We start from the raw sequence: 17,243 nt of genomic DNA on the forward strand, positions 1-17,243 counted from the left end.
CTGGGGTGGGGCTGGGGATGAGGGGTTTGGGTGCAGGAGGGGGCTCCGGGCTGGGGGATGGAGTTGAGGTGTTTGGAGTATGGGAGGGGGCTCCGGGCTGGGGTAGGAGCTTGGGTGCTGGGGGGGAGAGGTGCGGGCTCTGGGGTGGGACTGGGGATGAGGGGTTTGGAGTGCAGGAGGGTGCTGTGGGCTGGGACTGAAAAGGTCAGAGGGCGGGCAATCAGGGCTGGGGCAGGGGGTTGGGAAACAGGAGGGGGTGCGGGCTGGGGATGAGGGATTTGGGGTGCAGGAGGGTGCCCCGGTCTGGGATCAATGAGTTCGGAGGGTGGAAGGGGATCAGGGTGGAGCAGAGGGTTGGGGTGCAGGTGGGGGGTCAGGGGTGCTATTGAGGAGCTGAGGCTTGAAGCACTGGGAATTATGCTAGGACTGATATTTGGGGTTGGAATTGGGAAGGAGTCATGGAAAAGTTAGAGAGGAGGTTACAACGGTGGAAATGGTGTTTGCCTCGACTCTCCCTTCGAGAGCAGGTGCTAGTCATTAATAATTTAATTGCCTTTTTTTAGAAAAAGTTCAGAAGTTTCTTTTGGACTTTTTCTGGTATGGCATCATTTAGGCAGAATATTTTATATCTGTTGTAGAAGGTCTCCTTGACCTTTTGAGCAGAGTCGCTACTTTTTGGTTACCGTCTCTGCAGCCATTATTTGGAGATGAGCCTTTTCCTTAGAAGCAAAAGGCCTTTGCTTTACTTCAGCAGATAGGGGTTGGATTTTGATCAGGAACTTTTTTTGGTGAACCATGGCTGCCTCAATTTTTAGATGTTACCTAATTGGAGATTTTTTTAAGCTGAGGTCACAGGATAGGGAGCTGGAGTTCCCTGGGCTCCCTTGTTTATAACTCTGACATAAGGATTCCTAGTTTTGTTTCTAGGAGTCTTGTCTCTTCCCTTATTGCAGCAGGTGTAATAAAACGGGTTCATTTAATTGATTTTACTCCTTTGACATAGGTCTCCGTGCATATCCTGGCTGTGAAGCTTGGTTTTCATTCCATTCGCCTCTGCGTTTCTTGGTTTATATCATAGGTGGAATCAGACCTTCCAAGGGGCAGTATTGCCAGTCTGGACAGATGACTCCTTGAGCCAACTATTCCTAATGTTTCTATTTTCTTGCCTGTTGCTCCTTCAGAGGATTGGGATGTTAACAAGCCTGGCAGCTTGGTTGCCTTTGGTAGGTCTTCTGAATTTACTTTTAATAGCTTAGGCCATAAATCATTGCATATGCTTGTGGTAAAAATTCGTCATTTTCAAACACCTGTTGATTAACCGATACGGTGTGGAGAAGACAGCTTCTGATGGCAGCTTTTCCGGTCTTGGGGGAGCAGTGGGTGAGGGGGGAAGAGTGAATGGTGGGTGGGGCCTGGAGGAAAGAGGTGGAGTTGGGGCGGGGCCACAAGTGAAAGGGGACAAACCGGGGAGGGGCTCTGGGCTTGGAGTTCTGGTCAGGGCCAACAGCTCCACTGCAGTCCCAGGCCTCGCCACCACCCCCACCCCATGGCCCTAACCAATCTCTCAGCCCCCCCACCAGGGGGGTGGGTGAGAGCAGTGAGCAGGGGCATGGCCTCGACCGGAAGAAGCAGGGCAGGGGGCTAGCCTCCCAAAGGGAAGCTTCACCCACCGCCCATGACTATGCCATAGCTCAGTGCTTAGTCCACATTCGTGGAAAACCCCTGTTCAAATGCTCTCTCCCTCTAGCAGGAGAAGAGGGAATAGAACCTGGGTTTCCCACATCCCAGGTGGCTGAGTGGGCTAAAAGTTATAAGCTCAGCTCCTCCTCCAGCCATTTTGCAGGGAGCAAGGTAGGCACCTAATTCATTTCTGCAAGAAACAGCTTAGGTGCCAAAGCCACCTGACTCCAGGCAGCGGGTTCTTCTTGTTTGTGGATCACTAAGCAGAGACAGAGACAGGCACCCCCCTGCAGCCCAGATTTAGGCATCTATCCCTGAGAGAGGGGCCGGGCTTAGGACACACCCCTCTCATCAACATCTCCTATTGGCTTGCTCTCCGCCTAGTGTGCTGGCTTTTGTAGATCACATTCTAGGCACCTGCCTCTCCCCATTCATTGCAGAGGGAGCCCACATACCTAACTCAGGCTCTGTGGATCACAGTTTTGTTCCTGGGATTTTCTAAACACCTCAAAATTAGGTGCTACAACACTCAGCATTGTGACACCTAACTCCCTTTTATTAGAGCATAAGCTTTCGTGGACTACAGCCCACTTCTTCGGATATGCATCCGAAGAAGTGGGCTGTAGTCCACGAAAGCTTATGCTCTAATAAATTTGTTAGTCTCTAAGGTGCCACAAGTACTCCTGTTCTTTTTGCGGATACAGACTAACACGGCTGCTACTCTGAAACCTAACTCCCTTTGTGGATCCCACCCATCCATCCAACTTTTATACCATAGAAACACATGGCATACATGTCAAGACAATCAAAAGTGCTGATATCACTGCCACTAATACTCTGACTGCTTCCCCCACCCTATAATCATCTCTCTTCCCACTGGTTCTCAGCCAGCTAGCTTTCACCCATGCCTCAATCTCTATTAGATATTGAGTAAATAACCCTAGTGCCCAGGCAGGATTAGAACTTGAACAGAGAGAAATATGGAGCTAGGCATCATCAGTATATTGAGGCATCGTAACTCGTACTTCCTTACTAACGGCCTTGTCTATAGTTTGCACAAGAGGGGTGACAAAATGCAATCTCGTAGAAGTCCACAAGACAGCCCTCTGAGCAGATGAACAGCTGTCTAATACAACCTCGGAGTTCAAATAAAAAGAAAGGGAAAGTGCCACGCTAAAGTGAGCCCATTTATTCATGTAGCTGCATCAATAAAACCTATGTCAGTTCCTGTACACCACTTCAAATGCCTACAGGTGAATCAGTAAATACTCATGGTCAATGGCATCAAAGGTAGCTACAGATCTAAAAGAAACAGCAGGGATACTTGATCTTCCTCCATCACCAAGAAGAGATCATTAAACAAGACCACCAGTGCAGCTTCTGTACTATACCCAGGCCTATGACCAAATTGACTAGAGTGAAAAAGGTACAAGTAATCCAGATATTGCTGAAGTCATTTTGGACATGCATACATTTATGTGCGTGCTTAACTTAAACTCTTTGGGACAAGGATCACTTTTTACTATATGTTTACTTACAGTGCCCAGCATGTTGGGGCCATGATCTGATTACGGTCATTGGGTGCTGCTGTAATATAAATAAATATAATAAAACAATTTTGTTTTAAATCAAGAGTTTCCCACTTCCCTGGTTAAGGCCTCTGCATAGGAACACTAGGCTCTTGTATCTTTCCCATCCACTCCAGAATCAGGTCGCTTAAGTCTTCCACCTCCTACTCAGTAATGTCCCCAGAACCCTACTTTAGTCTTGTCTCCCCATTAGACTCCCTGCAACCACACTCTGATCTCTCCTTCTTCATAAGATTACCTAGGATGATACCAGCTTCCTCTCAGTCCACAAGACAGACTTCACTTTATCTCCGAGCTTAGGCCACCTATGTCCTTGGCTCAGTCTTCAGAATTAAAAACCTTACTTTACTACCACTGCTCCTATTCACCTGCAGTCCCATCATCCATGCTTTCTGCAGCCTGCCTACAAAGTGTGGCCCACCTCCTGCTCCATAGGCAAAGCATAGGCTATCTGTTGACATGACTACTGACAGTCCCAATTCCCTTAGTTACTCACGTCTTCCTACCTGATATCAAAACAGGAGCTGAGTTATATTACTGCAGATAACAGGGCCTCTTATAGCTGCTGGGTGGGGTGTTCTTTCCCTCTCTCATTTTTCAAGAGGGGACCTGCCACTCCCCATTCCTGCCTAATAGACTCATAGACTCTAAGGTCAGAAGGGACCATTATGATAATCTAGTCTGATCTCCCGCATGATGCGGGCCACAAAAGCTGACCCACCCACTCCCAGAAGAATTCTCTCCCTTGACTCAGCTGTTGAAGTCCCCAAATCATGATTTAAAGACTTCAAATCGCTGAGAATCCTTCAGCAATAGGTGGAGAAAAGACAGAAAGGAAGTGAGGAAATGGGGGCAAAGGTGTGCTCTACTTCTCCCCAGCTGCTGAATGGGGTCTCAATCCAACCAGCCTCCTTGTTGACTGATGGGAGGATGCAGGAATCCCCTCTTCCCCCACTTGTTTTTTTCCTTGGGCTCCTTTTCTCTTTCTCCTCCACATGTTCAGGAAGAGAAAGAGGGAGAGAGAAGACTGCAGAGCAGGGAGCAGTTATTAGTGCTCTGCTGTACTCAGGAGAAGACTATGGACAGCTAACAGCAAGCACAGGCATGAGCACCTGCTTGGATCATAGGGCCCACATAGGCCTTAAACTACCATTGACAATACAAGTGAAAGAACAGCTTCCACCTGTGAAGAGTCAAAGGGATGAAAAGAGGTAAAACTGAAGGAACAGAGTGACTGGGCAAAGGGAAGAGAGAAAGAGACAGAGGGCAGCAAGTCCACGAAGAGTTCTAACATTCAGACATAGATAGGAAGCTAATGAAGGGGACAGAGGATCATGTGGTGGATAGAAAACTTGCAAAGGTGACAAAGGATGGATAGTGTAATACTCCGAGAATGTCCCTTCTAGATTCTTGACTAGGACTTTGGAACAGCCAAAAAACCTGTCGCCAAATAATCCATCCCAACTAGCACACTTGATCCCAACATTGGGTGGTATAGATCTTCGGGACATCAATGAATGCTGGGTGGATTCTACTGCACTATAGACACAATCAATAAATCTCGTGGACATCATTACTGATCCTCCCTGGCTTCGTTGAAGGAGTTCTCCATAACCTGGGACAACTTGTTTATCTTTTTTAAATATTGGCACAACATTAGCTTCCTTCCAGTCTTCTGGAACTTCCCAGTGTTTCCAAACTTATTGAAAATCAGTATTAACAGTCGAGCAAGCTCCTCAGCCAGCTTTTAAAACTCTTGGATGCAAGTTATGCAGACCAGCTAATTTTAAAATACGTAACTTTCATAGCTACTGTTTAATAGCCTCACGAAATACCAGTGGAATGGAAAGAGACTTATCGTCTGGCTACATGATCATCATCTGGTTTTTAAATTTTTACCATCACAAAGCCAGCGAGGGGCAACACCACACAGGTGAGAGGAGATGGAGACAGGTGAGCGACGGAGTGGAAGCCAGGGCAGCTGACAACAGAGGCAGATTGGCTAGGGAGGCAGTGAAAGCGATGGGAGGCATGAACTGGAGGATGCAGGGGTGGGCGGGAAGCCAGCCAGGGTGAGCAATATAATCACACCCTTCTCCTCTTTCTCACTGGGGGTTACCTACAGCGTGAGGCACTCCCTGCCCCAGCACTGACTTGTGGCTGGCTGTCACTGCTCGCACAGGCATGCCTGCCCCCCACGGGGCTGCACGCGCACACGAGGCCGAGGGCCGGCTGAAGAACCCAGGGAAAGCACGCGCAGCCCCAGGCGCGGAGAAAGAAAGCCGGAGGGGGCCGAGTTAGAGGGAAGAGGATGGTGCGCGTGCGCGATTAACTCAGTTAACCCGGCGTTGAGTGACCGAGAAGCGTGGAAGAGCCCATTATGTACCGAAGGGCGTAGGCAGTTAAAATAGCTTTTTTCCCGCTCTTTCCCTCAGAACGCTGCCAGGAAGTTGTGCCTCATTTTGGTAAGTACTGCTAGTCCGTATCTTTCTGGGCGTCGCGCTTTTCCCTAACCCTCCCTATAGAATAATTCCGCCTAGATAGTACGGGCCGCCGTGGTCTGTCCAATCAAAAAGAGGTTCCAGTAAATGTCATTAGTTGCTGGGTAGAAACAACCTGAGCGCACGCGCACACACCCAGAACTGCAGCGTTAATGACTTCATCGTCTGCCTCAGGCCGCTTGTCCCTCGCAATGGGCGGGGCATTTCTTTCGATTGACAGACTCATACCCAATGACAAGTATGTTCCTGAACCAATGGCCTCAGAGTATCGAGGACGCCGACGCCGAGTTCCCATAAGGTGGAGCCCAATGGAAGGGAGTCAATAGCAGCCCGAGAGGCCGGTGGATGGACAGCACCACCAGCCAATCGCGTGTCAAAGAAGGGGGCCGCCCCCAAGGAGGGCGGTGGCTGAGCGAGGATGGACCGTTGCTAGGGAAGCGCCGGTGGTGGGGACAGGGCTGCGGAGCCTGCGATGCTGCCCGAGTTCGAATAGCCGGTGGGGCCCGCGCTCCCCCCCCCGCACCCCACTCCCCTCGGAGCCCACCCCCCCAACCCCCTCCCCTTCAGCGCATACCCTCCCCCTGCACCCCACTCCCCTCGGAGCTCGCCCCCCCAACCCCCTCCCCCTCAGAGCCCGTCCTCCTCCCCTCAGAGCCTGCCCCCCTCCACCTCTGCACCCCACTCCCCTCAGAGCCCGCCCCCCCCAACTCCCTCCCCTTCAGAGCCCACCCTCCCCCTCTCCACCCGCCTCTGCACCCCACTCCCCTCGGAACCTTCCCCCTCGAGACCTGCCCTCCCCCTCTGCATCCCTCTTGCCCATTAGGACCCGCTGCCCCCACAGCTGGGGCTTTCAAGTCCCACCTCACCCAGGTCCCACCTGCTGACTCGCCCCTGCTCAGCCCTTTGGTGATTGTTTAAGGCTCTTTTCCCCCACAGGCTCCAGCACCCTGGGGTCTCTCTCTTGAGACAGGGCTTCAGTCATCATCGCCGTGACCCCCCAGGAACAGTCCCCGGTTCCCCTTGTTGCAGCACAGAGCATGGTGAAACTAGCTGCAAAGTGCATCCTGACAGGTGAGCTTGTCATCTGGAGTCTAGTGCTTAATTTGTGCCGAGACTGAGCCCCCGGCATCTCTGGGTTTGCTACATCAGTTATAACTGTAAAATAATTGCTTGAGCCACAGCACCTCTTTCATTACAAATTAAGCCTGGCTACAGTCCATGGGGTTGGCTGTTCCTCCTGACCCAAAATAATGGGTCAGCTGAGGGGTCGAGTAATGGCCAAAATGGTCCAATGTTTTAAAACACTGATTTATGAGAACGGTAATGAAAGACAGCAAGACTCTGTGATCTCCAGGAACCCTACATACTTAGACCTACTCACAAAAATGAAGTTACTCAGCTGAGTTATTTTAACTCCAAACAATGCAAGGAAAAAATTGCCCCAGCACTCAAATGAAAAAGATAGACCACCACCTCCTGCTGTAGTAGTTGACAGTGGCCAAATGCTATGTGGTCAGCTGACCAGTGAATTGATGTTATTTGACCAGGCAATTGACTGTCTTGCCAAGCCTACACCGATCTCTCGCCATGTTGTTAGTGTTAGCTGTTATTTATATTATGGTAGCAGCTCAAGTGCCCATTAGGTGAGATCAGGGCTGCATTGCACTAGGTGCTGTGCATGCAAATAGAGACAGTCCTTGGCCCAAACAACTTGCTATCTAAATAGATACGGTGGAATGGGGCACAGAGAGGGGAAGTGATTTGCCCAAGGTCACATGCCAGCTCACTAGTAGAGCAGTGAACAGATCCCAGGTTTCCTGACTCCCTCCCTGTCCAGTGCCCTGTCCACTTGATCAGAGTGCCTCAACAACACTGCTTCATTTTGTACAGCAGCCTTCATACCAATTGTACTTCAGTTACAACTGTATTTAACTACAGTCTATAAAAAGCAGCGGGTAACGAACTGAGAGGTACAGATGAAGAAGAGGATGTTTTCAGATGAAATATGATGGAGAGCCAGTGGGAAAAAAAGATGCAGGATCAAAGAGAGAGCTCTCTTCACAACAATGGAAAGATGATGTGACAGGAAGGGCAAGAGAAGCGGAGCAGGGAGCCAAGACCAGCTTCATGAAATAAGTAGGAGCATTCCCATTAGTGATGAAAATAAAAATTGTGTCAGGAATAAGGATGATTCCATGATTTCAAACAAGAAAAAAAGTATGGTGTTAGTCAAGTTGAAAGTAAAAGAAAGGCAGATGTGTCCAAGGAGGCTGCTCTTGCTCAAGAGAAGCACAAGTTAACCTGAAAGAAGCTGAGGTAAACCTGCAAGTTGGTTTGGCCATGACAGACTGTGGAAGTTGAATGCTATCAAACATAATAGAAGCAAGACATCAAATGTAGAGATAAGATGACTGAAAGGCATAGGTGTAGTTTCACTTCTATTTTGGGGGGCGCAGCTCTAGCCAAACCAACAGGGTCATGCATGGGGTGCAAATTCCATGCCTGCTGAGGCTTGCAGTTTGAGGAGGGGGGAGACAACATCCCCCATGTTCCCCCAATTTATGTCCATGATGAAAGGGGCTAGGTAAAATGAAAGATTCTCACTTCCTTGCTGGCTTCAGGAACCTTCGAAGGGGAAGGGTCTTAACACAGAAGAGGAGCCACAATGAATTAAAGGGGGAGAAATAACACAATTAGGTAGGAGCATAAACATCAGAGGAGGGAACAAAAAACTCACATGTACCTACTCATGTGGAGGAGAGAGTGGCTTACATTGCTGAGAGTTGCACAGAAGTCAAGGAGAATGAAAAGAGAAAAAGAGTGTTCATTAGCAGAAAGAAGGAGATTGTTAACTATACGATGGACAATGATTCCTTTGTTATTTCCAGGGAAGATTTACAGTCAAGAATATTGTTGTGAGCTATTTGCTGAGAAAAAGGGAAGGTTAAGGATAGGGCAGTAGTTAGACAGTGAAGGGAGTGTATTTAAAGAGGGTGGTAAACAGCATTTGATATTTTATTTCATTTTTAGAGAAATGGGGAAGGTACAGGAGGGCAATGGAATTAGTAACATTAGGAATAGCACAAGGAGCAATGGTGGAAAGATGGGACCAAACTAAAGGAAAAAGGCAGGCAATATTAAATTACTGTAATAAAAAAGTATAATGATGGATTGGAGTGAGGGGAAAGAATGGAGCAAGGGAAAAGAAGAATGTCACTAATGGGGCATGCAGTGTTGTTGTTGGTCTCAGGATATTAGCGAGACAAGATGAGTGAGGTAATAACTTATTGGCCCAGCTTCTGTTCCTTTTGTACCCTCACAAAACAATTTATTTTCCCAACACTGTTGCTAAACGATCCAATAATCCTGTTTCAATACATGAAATAGAATTAGTACTCAAAGGGCAGAGCAACAAATCAATGTACATAGTTTACTTTTCCAGTTGCATTAAATTCAGGCTTAATTTTTCCTAAGAACTGTGTCAGCTGAGCCCAGGGTGAGAAAGAGAAGGTCCTGAAGAAGATTTCTGTGTAAGTTGGAAAGCTTGTCTCTCACCATCAGAAGCTGGTACAATAAAAGCTATTCTCTCACCTACCTTGTCTCACTAATGGGGCAATCAGTCTGAAATAAGATACCAAATTAGATAAGAATTTGCACTGAGAGGTGGAAACAAAAGAACTTTCTGCAGTTTGGGACAGGGTGTGAAGAAGCATCATGTCATAAAACATGGTCTATTATGGTCTATTAAACTATGCATTAGCTTCCCCAGGGAAACAATAGACTGGTCAAAGCACAAGAGAACATACTGTAGGGAACAATCCTGAATTGGTCAAGCTTGAACTAGATCAGTGGTTCCCAAACTTTATTGGTTCATGTACTGCCTTCTTAAGAAGCTGTTGTGAAGTGAACTCCATGACCTTACAGGGCATTTCCATCTTAATTTTTGGGCCCAATTCAGCCCTAGTATAAGCAGGTACAGCTATCTATATAATAGGATTTCAAGATTGTGACTCTGATTCAGCAGACATTCTAGACTTCAGTGTGAAGCAAAGGAAACAGCTACAAGCGTGGTTGAGAGCTCTTGTTCAGAATATCACCAGGTTCAGTCTGCACTGGTCCCTGTGAGAACCAGGTGGAAAGTTGGAGTCCAAAGGTTCTGTGGCAGTCCGAATGTGACAGTTAATCAGAGAAGGTGGGAATAACAGCTACTTGGGGTAACAAAGAAGTGGTGCAGGTGTGAACACAAACTTTGGGAACATGTACAAATAGCACCCTTGCTCGTTGCAACACAGCTCATGAAATGAGCTCCATTTTCAGCCTTTTTTTTTTTACACACACATGACTATGAAGTATACCCATGCAATAGCATAGGGCTTTCAGCTACTAGTATTAAATATATTTACTGCAGGGCTAAATTTGGCCTATGATTCTGTAAGCAAGTGTCACTACCCAGAATACTCTCCTGCTCCAGATATATGTGTAGCTTTCCCACTCTGCCTCAAAACACAGTGTGTACACACTATGGTAAGGTCAAAACTTACCCCATTCCTGGATTCAGCTTTATTAACAAAGTAACTCAACACAAAATATTAATTCCAGGCTTGGTTGCTTCCTAGAATCCCTCCTTATGAACTGTTCAGCCTAGACCTCTAGACCCTTTGCACTGGGTAGGCCAGCACAAAGGAGGAGGAAAGTAGGAGTATATCCTGTGGGATCATCAGGACAGCTCTATGCCAGCTTCACAGGAGGTCCTGTTGTAGAGCGTGTTCCAGGGAGTAGCCTGTGCATTCTTAAGATCCAGCAATATGGTGCCAGTGCTATGGCCCATAGGGACTATTACAGCAGGAGCCTAAATTAGGGCAGCCCTGGGGGGTAACCTACACTCGAGGGCCAAACCAGCACCTGGCATCCCCAAAATAGGAGCAGCACAAGCCATCTCCCTACTGTCCCTGCACCCAGCTTTTATGGGTATGAATCAGGAGGCCTTTTCGCTCTAGAGAGTGACACTCACTTCCCTTATGTCCAGGATGGAGCTAACAAACCATCTGCAGCAGGAGTTGCTTAGCATCTCCAAGCAGGGGCAACACCTGCTAAGTGGGGGAGGATTCATAGGAGAACACTGCCATCCTCTTGCAATTTTTCAGTAGCATGAATGACCCGATCGTCCCACAAACATATTTGGATTTTGGAAGATATGTAATCTTGAGAGAGGAAGGTCTCCTATCACAGCTCCTTCTCCCATCCTATTCCACAGTTTTTTGTCTTCACATTAAGGTATGCCTGAATAGGTTTGGGAATCTTTAATTGTTCATGCTAGAAAAGACACAGCACTGACCTGTGAATTTCAGAACAAATGGCAAGTCTGCCCTGATGTTTAGGGACCTCTCAGCCATGGATATTGTAGACACCTAAAGCCAGCTCTGCACATGCAATAGCAACACTCATTTCACCACTTGGACAATTGTCCTATTGATTTTTCTGGCTTTCTTGCCTGTAGTGACTGGTATGAGTAAAATTGCAAATGCAGGTAACCAAAAGTTCTTTTGGGGATTTGGTGGGAACAGGATTGAAGGGAGGGGAAATGAGATTGTCCATCCACAACTAAACAAAGTGCTTTGGCCATGCAGGTGACTCAGCAGTAGGGAAGAGTGCCCTGGCCCAGATGTTCTGCAATGATGGAGCTCATTTCCAGAAAAACTACACACTGGTAAGCTTTGTGGGTTGATACATCCGGGACAGGGATTGAGAGAGGACACCAGGCTCAGTCTGCCATCAAGTGACTTCTCTATAACTCCATGAGTGAGGAATAGGAAACTCCAAGCAGGATGAATTATTGAGGGCTGGTTTTAGCTATTGACAGACCTGTACACTGATGCATTAAAGGGGGTGTCTAGTAGGGTTTTCTTTCAAAATACTTATAGACACCAGGTTGTAAAGAGAAGCTGACTAGCATCATAGTAGATTTCCATATACCTAGGGAGTTGGCTTCAAAGTTTAACACAGAGTAAACTAATTGCGATAGTTTCCTTCTGTATCAGAATTTTCACAGGCTAGTGGGGTCTTAGCCAATTTCCCATTTTCAGGGAGTTCCAAGGGAAAATGGCTTGCTGCAGGAGGAAGCTTCTTACTCCAAGTAGAATATCTGAGTGTGAAATGTATGCTCTTCACTATACAAACATGAAAATATGCTCCATGGCCCCAAGCTCTTGAAATCTAAAGAAACCATTCTAAGACGAAGAGGATGCAGTTTGCAACCCTTCCATATAAAAAATATTAATGGTGATAGGTGTACAGAAGCAGGATGAAAAATAAGTCCTGTCACATGTTATACATTGAAATAAATACCAAAAGGAAAACTGGAGAATAGAAATAGAAGAGACAAAAAGAAAAAGAGGTTGGGGGAGGGAGAGAGAAAGTGGAAGAGGCATAAAAAGAGGACCCCAGAATCCTATGTGCCAGCTGCAGCAAAGCACCTGTGAAGGATCACATGGTCAGTGCAGAGGATTCAGGGGGATGTTTTGGAGCAGCCAAGCAGAGAGGAACCAGTGAGTATTGATCCAGCTCTAGATCTGAAGTTGTCAACCAATATCCTGGTATGTGAGCAAATCTCCAGAGGCTAGTTCTTTTCTGTCGCCTTTCCCCATGTGAGCAAGTCTCTAGGGGTTGACAGTATCTTTGATTGTAAGAAAGTTTAGAGAGACAAGATCCTGAAGAAGAGCTCTGTATAAGCTCAAAAGCTTGTTTGTCTCACCACCAGAAGTTGGTGCAATAGAAGATATTACTTCACCCACCCTGTCTGTCTAATATCCTGGGACCAACACAGCTACAAAAATACTGCATACAACATGTAAGAAAGTTTGTTATTAGGACTTTAGGAAGTGTTATGGTGAAGTTGGTTCTCCACAGTCTCAGTTTGATGGTATTCTGGTGATCTAAGATGATTGCTGCACCCTAGAGCATAGTGTGTAAGTGGACAGGCCTCTACAATCCCTGCTGATCAATGTTTTCCTGGTTCTGCTTGACAGACGACGGGCGTGGAACTGTTGGTGAAGACTGTATCTGTTCCAGAGACAAGTGATAGTGTGGTGAGCCCTACTGTGTCACAAATAGGGACAGAAGGAGATCTTCAGAGCACACAGTCCATCTATTACATGGATGTCTGATATGTCTCATTCCCTTGGATGGACTCACCAGAGATTTACCTGAATATTGAGTTGAAAACCTGATACACTGCTCATGTGCTAAAATAATTCAAATAATAAATTAAAATAATTATGCACAATAGCTGATTTTTTCCAGTGATAACTTATTTTTAAAACATACATGTTTACATATTCAACTGCAACATGACTTTTTAAACTGAAGCTTTCAGCAATCCAGATAGGGCCCTGCACTGCCATGTAGGATACCCAGGTATAATTCCAGTTCCCTAGAACAGTGAAGACTGAGCCCTATCCAGAATGCTATGTGTTAATGCTCTGCACTACCATTAAGATATAGGTATACTCAGGTTAGCATCCCAGTCTCTTGTTCCACAGATCTAGTTGGTGCTCGGAGTGGAGACAAGGCCTGGTGCACTGTGGAGTAGATCTTTTCACTGTTTATGCAGAAAATCCAGCTACTGCTTTGCACTTCCCCTCTGGGCTAGGTGCACTGTGGAGGCTGTGAGCTTAGCCACAGCAACATAGATAGCCTCATGCCTCAGTGGCTAAGTTCACAGTGTGACAAGTGTGGCTAAGCAAGTGTGACAGCTTCTAGTATACACCTCCCAAACCTTTCCCCACATAGAATCATAGAAATGTAGGACTGGAAGGGACCTCAAGAGATCATCAAGTTAATTCCCTGTGCTGTGGCAGGACCCCATTAATCTAGACCATCCCTGACAAGCGTTGGTCCAACCTGTTCCTAAAAACCTCCAATGATGAGGATTCCACAGCCTCCCTTGGAAGCTTGTTCTACTTCTAACTACAAGGGTAGTTAAGCCAGTTTTTCCTAATATCTAACCTAAATCTCCCTTGCTGCAGATTAAGCCCGTTGCTTCTTGTCCTGCCTTGAGTGAACATGGAGAACAATTGATCACCATCTTCTTTATAACAATCCTTAACATATTTGAAGACTGTTATCAGGTCCCCCCCTCAGTCTTCTTTTCTCAAGACTAAACATGCCCAGTTTCTTTAACCTTTCTTCATAGTCAGGTTTTCTAAACCTGTTATCATCTTTGTTGCCCTTCTCTGGACACAATACTCCAGCTGAGGCCTCACTGTCCCGAGTAGAGTGGGACAGCTACCTCCTATGTCTTACAAACAGCATCCCTGTTAATACCCCCCAGAGAGATATTAGCCTTTTTTTTTTTTCAACTGCATCTCACTGCTGACTCATATTCTGTTTGTGATCCACTATAATCCCCAGATCCTTTTCATGGTCTTCCATGCAAAAACCTTCTTTCTGCTTTCAGGAACTCTTCCTTTTTGACTCAGCGGGGAAAGAACTATTTTCTGAGATGATGGAGAAACTGGTAAGTATCATGTAATAGTCGTCTTGTTCCTCAAGAGGTGCTTTTGCTGTGAAAAGGATCTGAGCTACCCAGTCTGGCAGATGTAGCAAGCCTTGGCCTGAGTGGGAGAAACCCCTCTCGGTTACCTATGACCCCTGTTCCTTTATTTTCTGAAACTTGGAACAGTACTGTAGGAAATCTGTTCCAAAGGAAGGGAGGTGGGATCCCAGAGGAAGCTCCTTTGGCTCTTAAAAAGAAATGGGAATACTAAACTGAGATAACTGTGTGGATGTTTTTGTTTTTTTATGGGCATTTTTAGAGGAACTTCCATTTTGCCAATTCTAGTATATCAGATTTTTGCCTTCAGCCTGATCTTTCTGTTCCACATAGACTCTGCCTTCTAATGGGATATAGAACTGCCCTTGACTTTTCACACTCCAGCAAGTGTGTCCCTGCCCCCACCCTACATTAGAGACCTTTGCATTGTATCATCTAATTTTGATGCATAGGGTCAGCTAATTGGGCGTGAGGTCTCATTATATAAAACTCCTTTTATTCCTGTCCTGGAATGTATTTCCTGTACAGACACTTCTTCTCTGGGGATGTATTGACCATTGGTCACATCAGTTTCATTAGAGCTGACAATATCTCCCTCTTGATGTACAGTGGGAGCAGCCCAATGCCCTGTGTATTGTGTATGATGTCACCAATGAACAGTCTTTCAACAACTGTGCCAAGTGGCTGGAGAAGCTGAGAGCACAGACACTTGGAATGCACCTTCCAGGTAGGAGATGGTGAGATTCTTTGCACCTATTCTCATGTTTTGTGACAGCGTCTCTTCCCATTGAGATGTGGCATAAAGCATTATCTTAAATCCAAACCAGGCATGGCTTCCTCCAACTCACCCAGTCTGTTAATAAGACAGACCAGGGAAGTGCATATTCCATGCATATTCCAGGTGATTTCCTTGCTGTCCTCTCTAGCACCTTCTTTAAGCAGCCATAGTCTAGCAATCCAATTTTTTTCCTCCCCTGTTTTCTAACTCACCCACCAGGTTTTCCGGTATTTATTGCTAACAATTCAGCATTTCTTTTTTTCTTTTCCTTTGTTTCACATTTTTTGTAGGTGTTTTAGTGGGAAATAAAACAGACCTGATTGGTCGACGAGTTGTGGAGCAGAAACAGGCACAGGAGTGGGCTGAGATCCATGGCCTACAATACTGTGAGACATCAGTGGTGAGTGTCTTCTCTCTTCTCCATCTGTGGAAGTGGGCGAATTCTCTTTTGGGGGCTCTGTTACAATCCTTTATCATTTAATCCACTCCCAGTATAAATGTGGTTTTTTTTATTGAGCAGATAAGAGTAGAAATAGTTCAATGCTTCCTCCATCCATTTTTCACATCCTCTCTTCTCTCTTTACAGAAGGAGATGGAGAACATCGAAGCCCCATTCCACATATTGGCAAACTCATTCCACCGACTGTACAGAGAGAAGGTGGAAACCTTTCACTCACTAGTGTGAGGGCCTTGGGTATAGCAACTTGCTTAGCCCCTGTGGGGTATTTTTTAGTCTGGAAACACCCTGATGCCTAGAATCCCACAGACTGGAAGATGGAGAGAAAGTGAGAGATGAGATTTTTTTTTTTCCCCCTTGTGACCGTTTCCTGACCATTCAGATTAAACCGGAAATAAATATGGGGAAAGGCAGCCTTTCTGAGGTTGAGACCTGGTGTTTCTTTCATGTCTCCGGACTTGGTTTTCTTCTCCATAAAAATCTGTTGGATAGTTGGGGGGCTACAGAATGGAAATTGCCAGCCTTCTGCTTTGAGATTGCCCCATCCTTTGTCAGAATGGCTTTTCTGCTAGAAACAAGGGTCAGATGATTTGGTGGGGTTTTTGAGATGGGGAAGGAGTAGGGAGGCTAATGGGACATTTCTCACATTGGACAGCCCAGCACTGACATATATCTGAAGGGAGTAGGACTGCGGAAGGCCTTGCACGTGGAAAGCATATTCACTAGCAGGGCTGGAATAGACTTTAGGCCCAGAGCCTGTTGAGATGTGCTCAGCAATTGTGGCATCTGCAGGGATTCTTCTTGACTCATGAATGGTTCTTAGATGTGCCTACAGATTGGGGCTTGGCTTACGTGATGTTCCCAGGTTAATCAGCTTGGAGCCCACTGCACTGCTGACATAGTTTGTGACCCTAATCTATGTTTCTGACTTCTCAGAGTCGAGTTCTTACTCTGACTTGGCTCATTTTCTCTCCCTGTTAGAAGCTGTCTGGCTGCCAGGAACTTTTCCCCTGTACCTCTCATAACTTGGTAATGCAGTGCCCTCTGCTGGTCCCAGGTCACAAACGTGCCCAAGAAGATGCCACTGTGTTGTAGTGAGCAAGAATTGTGCTCCTACCTTCCTTCCCCACCTCCCAGATCAGAGCCATCCCTTGGATAGGGTGAATTGGGGTGACCACTCCAGGCCTCGCACTTTGGGGGACCCTGTAGGCCAGTGCGATTGGCCGGCATGGTCGGTCCCGGAAGAGACGAATCCATCACTTCTGTCCTGGACCCCACACCCCCCTAGGGACGGCCCTTTATCCTGAGGAGGGGTCCTCAGGATTTCAAATAGATAATTTCTCCTGCTCTCTCTCCCCATGTTCTCCTCCCCACCCCCAACTTGCCTTTGTTTTGTGTATTTGGGATGTGGGGGGTGTTGCTGAGTAAATTCAGTAGTGGCAACTCCTCGCTAGGTCCAGTTTTCCAGTCTCTTGGTCAAATGAGAACCTCATTTCGTTGTTCAGTTTTCACCATCCATTCTCACATTTCCTAGCTGATCACTTGGTTCTGGTATCACTAGTGCATACAGGACACAGAAAGAGAAAGAGGCCACCTGGCTCTAAACTATTGAGTCAGCAGAGGGACTTGTTGAGGTTTGGTGTGTGTGGGGGGCAACATCTCTAGGTAGAATTCTTGTCTCTAATAT

At 46.6% G+C, this 17,243-nt stretch overlaps 1 protein-coding gene across 3 annotated transcripts; it reads left to right on the forward strand.

Annotated features, from left to right (window-relative positions):
* The first annotated feature begins 5,541 nt into the window (after positions 1 to 5,541).
* On the forward strand, positions 5,542 to 15,969 carry IFT27 (intraflagellar transport 27). 3 transcript variants are annotated; one of them, XM_054032199.1, is made up of 8 exons: positions 5,542 to 5,734; positions 6,707 to 6,841; positions 11,398 to 11,477; positions 12,796 to 12,855; positions 14,226 to 14,285; positions 14,931 to 15,048; positions 15,390 to 15,499; positions 15,686 to 15,969. In XM_054032199.1, exons 2-8 carry the CDS (start codon positions 6,808 to 6,810, stop codon positions 15,782 to 15,784), a joined length of 561 nt encoding a protein of 186 aa, XP_053888174.1. In that variant the 5' UTR covers positions 5,542 to 5,734; positions 6,707 to 6,807; the 3' UTR covers positions 15,785 to 15,969. The 3 variants fall into 3 exon arrangements, with proteins under 3 accessions (XP_053888174.1, XP_053888166.1, XP_053888182.1); XM_054032191.1 differs by lacking the exon at positions 5,542 to 5,734 and adding an exon at positions 6,184 to 6,266; XM_054032207.1 differs by lacking the exons at positions 5,542 to 5,734; positions 12,796 to 12,855 and adding an exon at positions 6,184 to 6,266.
* The last annotated feature ends 1,274 nt before the right edge of the window (positions 15,970 to 17,243 follow it).

This window comes from Malaclemys terrapin, chromosome 1, assembly GCF_027887155.1.
Source record: "Malaclemys terrapin pileata isolate rMalTer1 chromosome 1, rMalTer1.hap1, whole genome shotgun sequence".
NCBI lineage: Eukaryota > Metazoa > Chordata > Testudines > Emydidae > Malaclemys > Malaclemys terrapin.

Excerpts from the sequence above, each read along its gene's own strand:
- IFT27 (XM_054032199.1), top strand. The coding sequence starts at position 6,808 with ATGGTGAAACTAGCTGCAAAGTGCATCCTGACAG. Across the intron at positions 6,842-11,397 it reads TGCAAAGTGCATCCTGACAG|GTGACTCAGCAGTAGGGAAG; the intron begins GTGAGCTTGTCA and ends TTGGCCATGCAG. Across the intron at positions 14,286-14,930 it reads CTGAGATGATGGAGAAACTG|TGGGAGCAGCCCAATGCCCT; the intron begins GTAAGTATCATG and ends CTTGATGTACAG.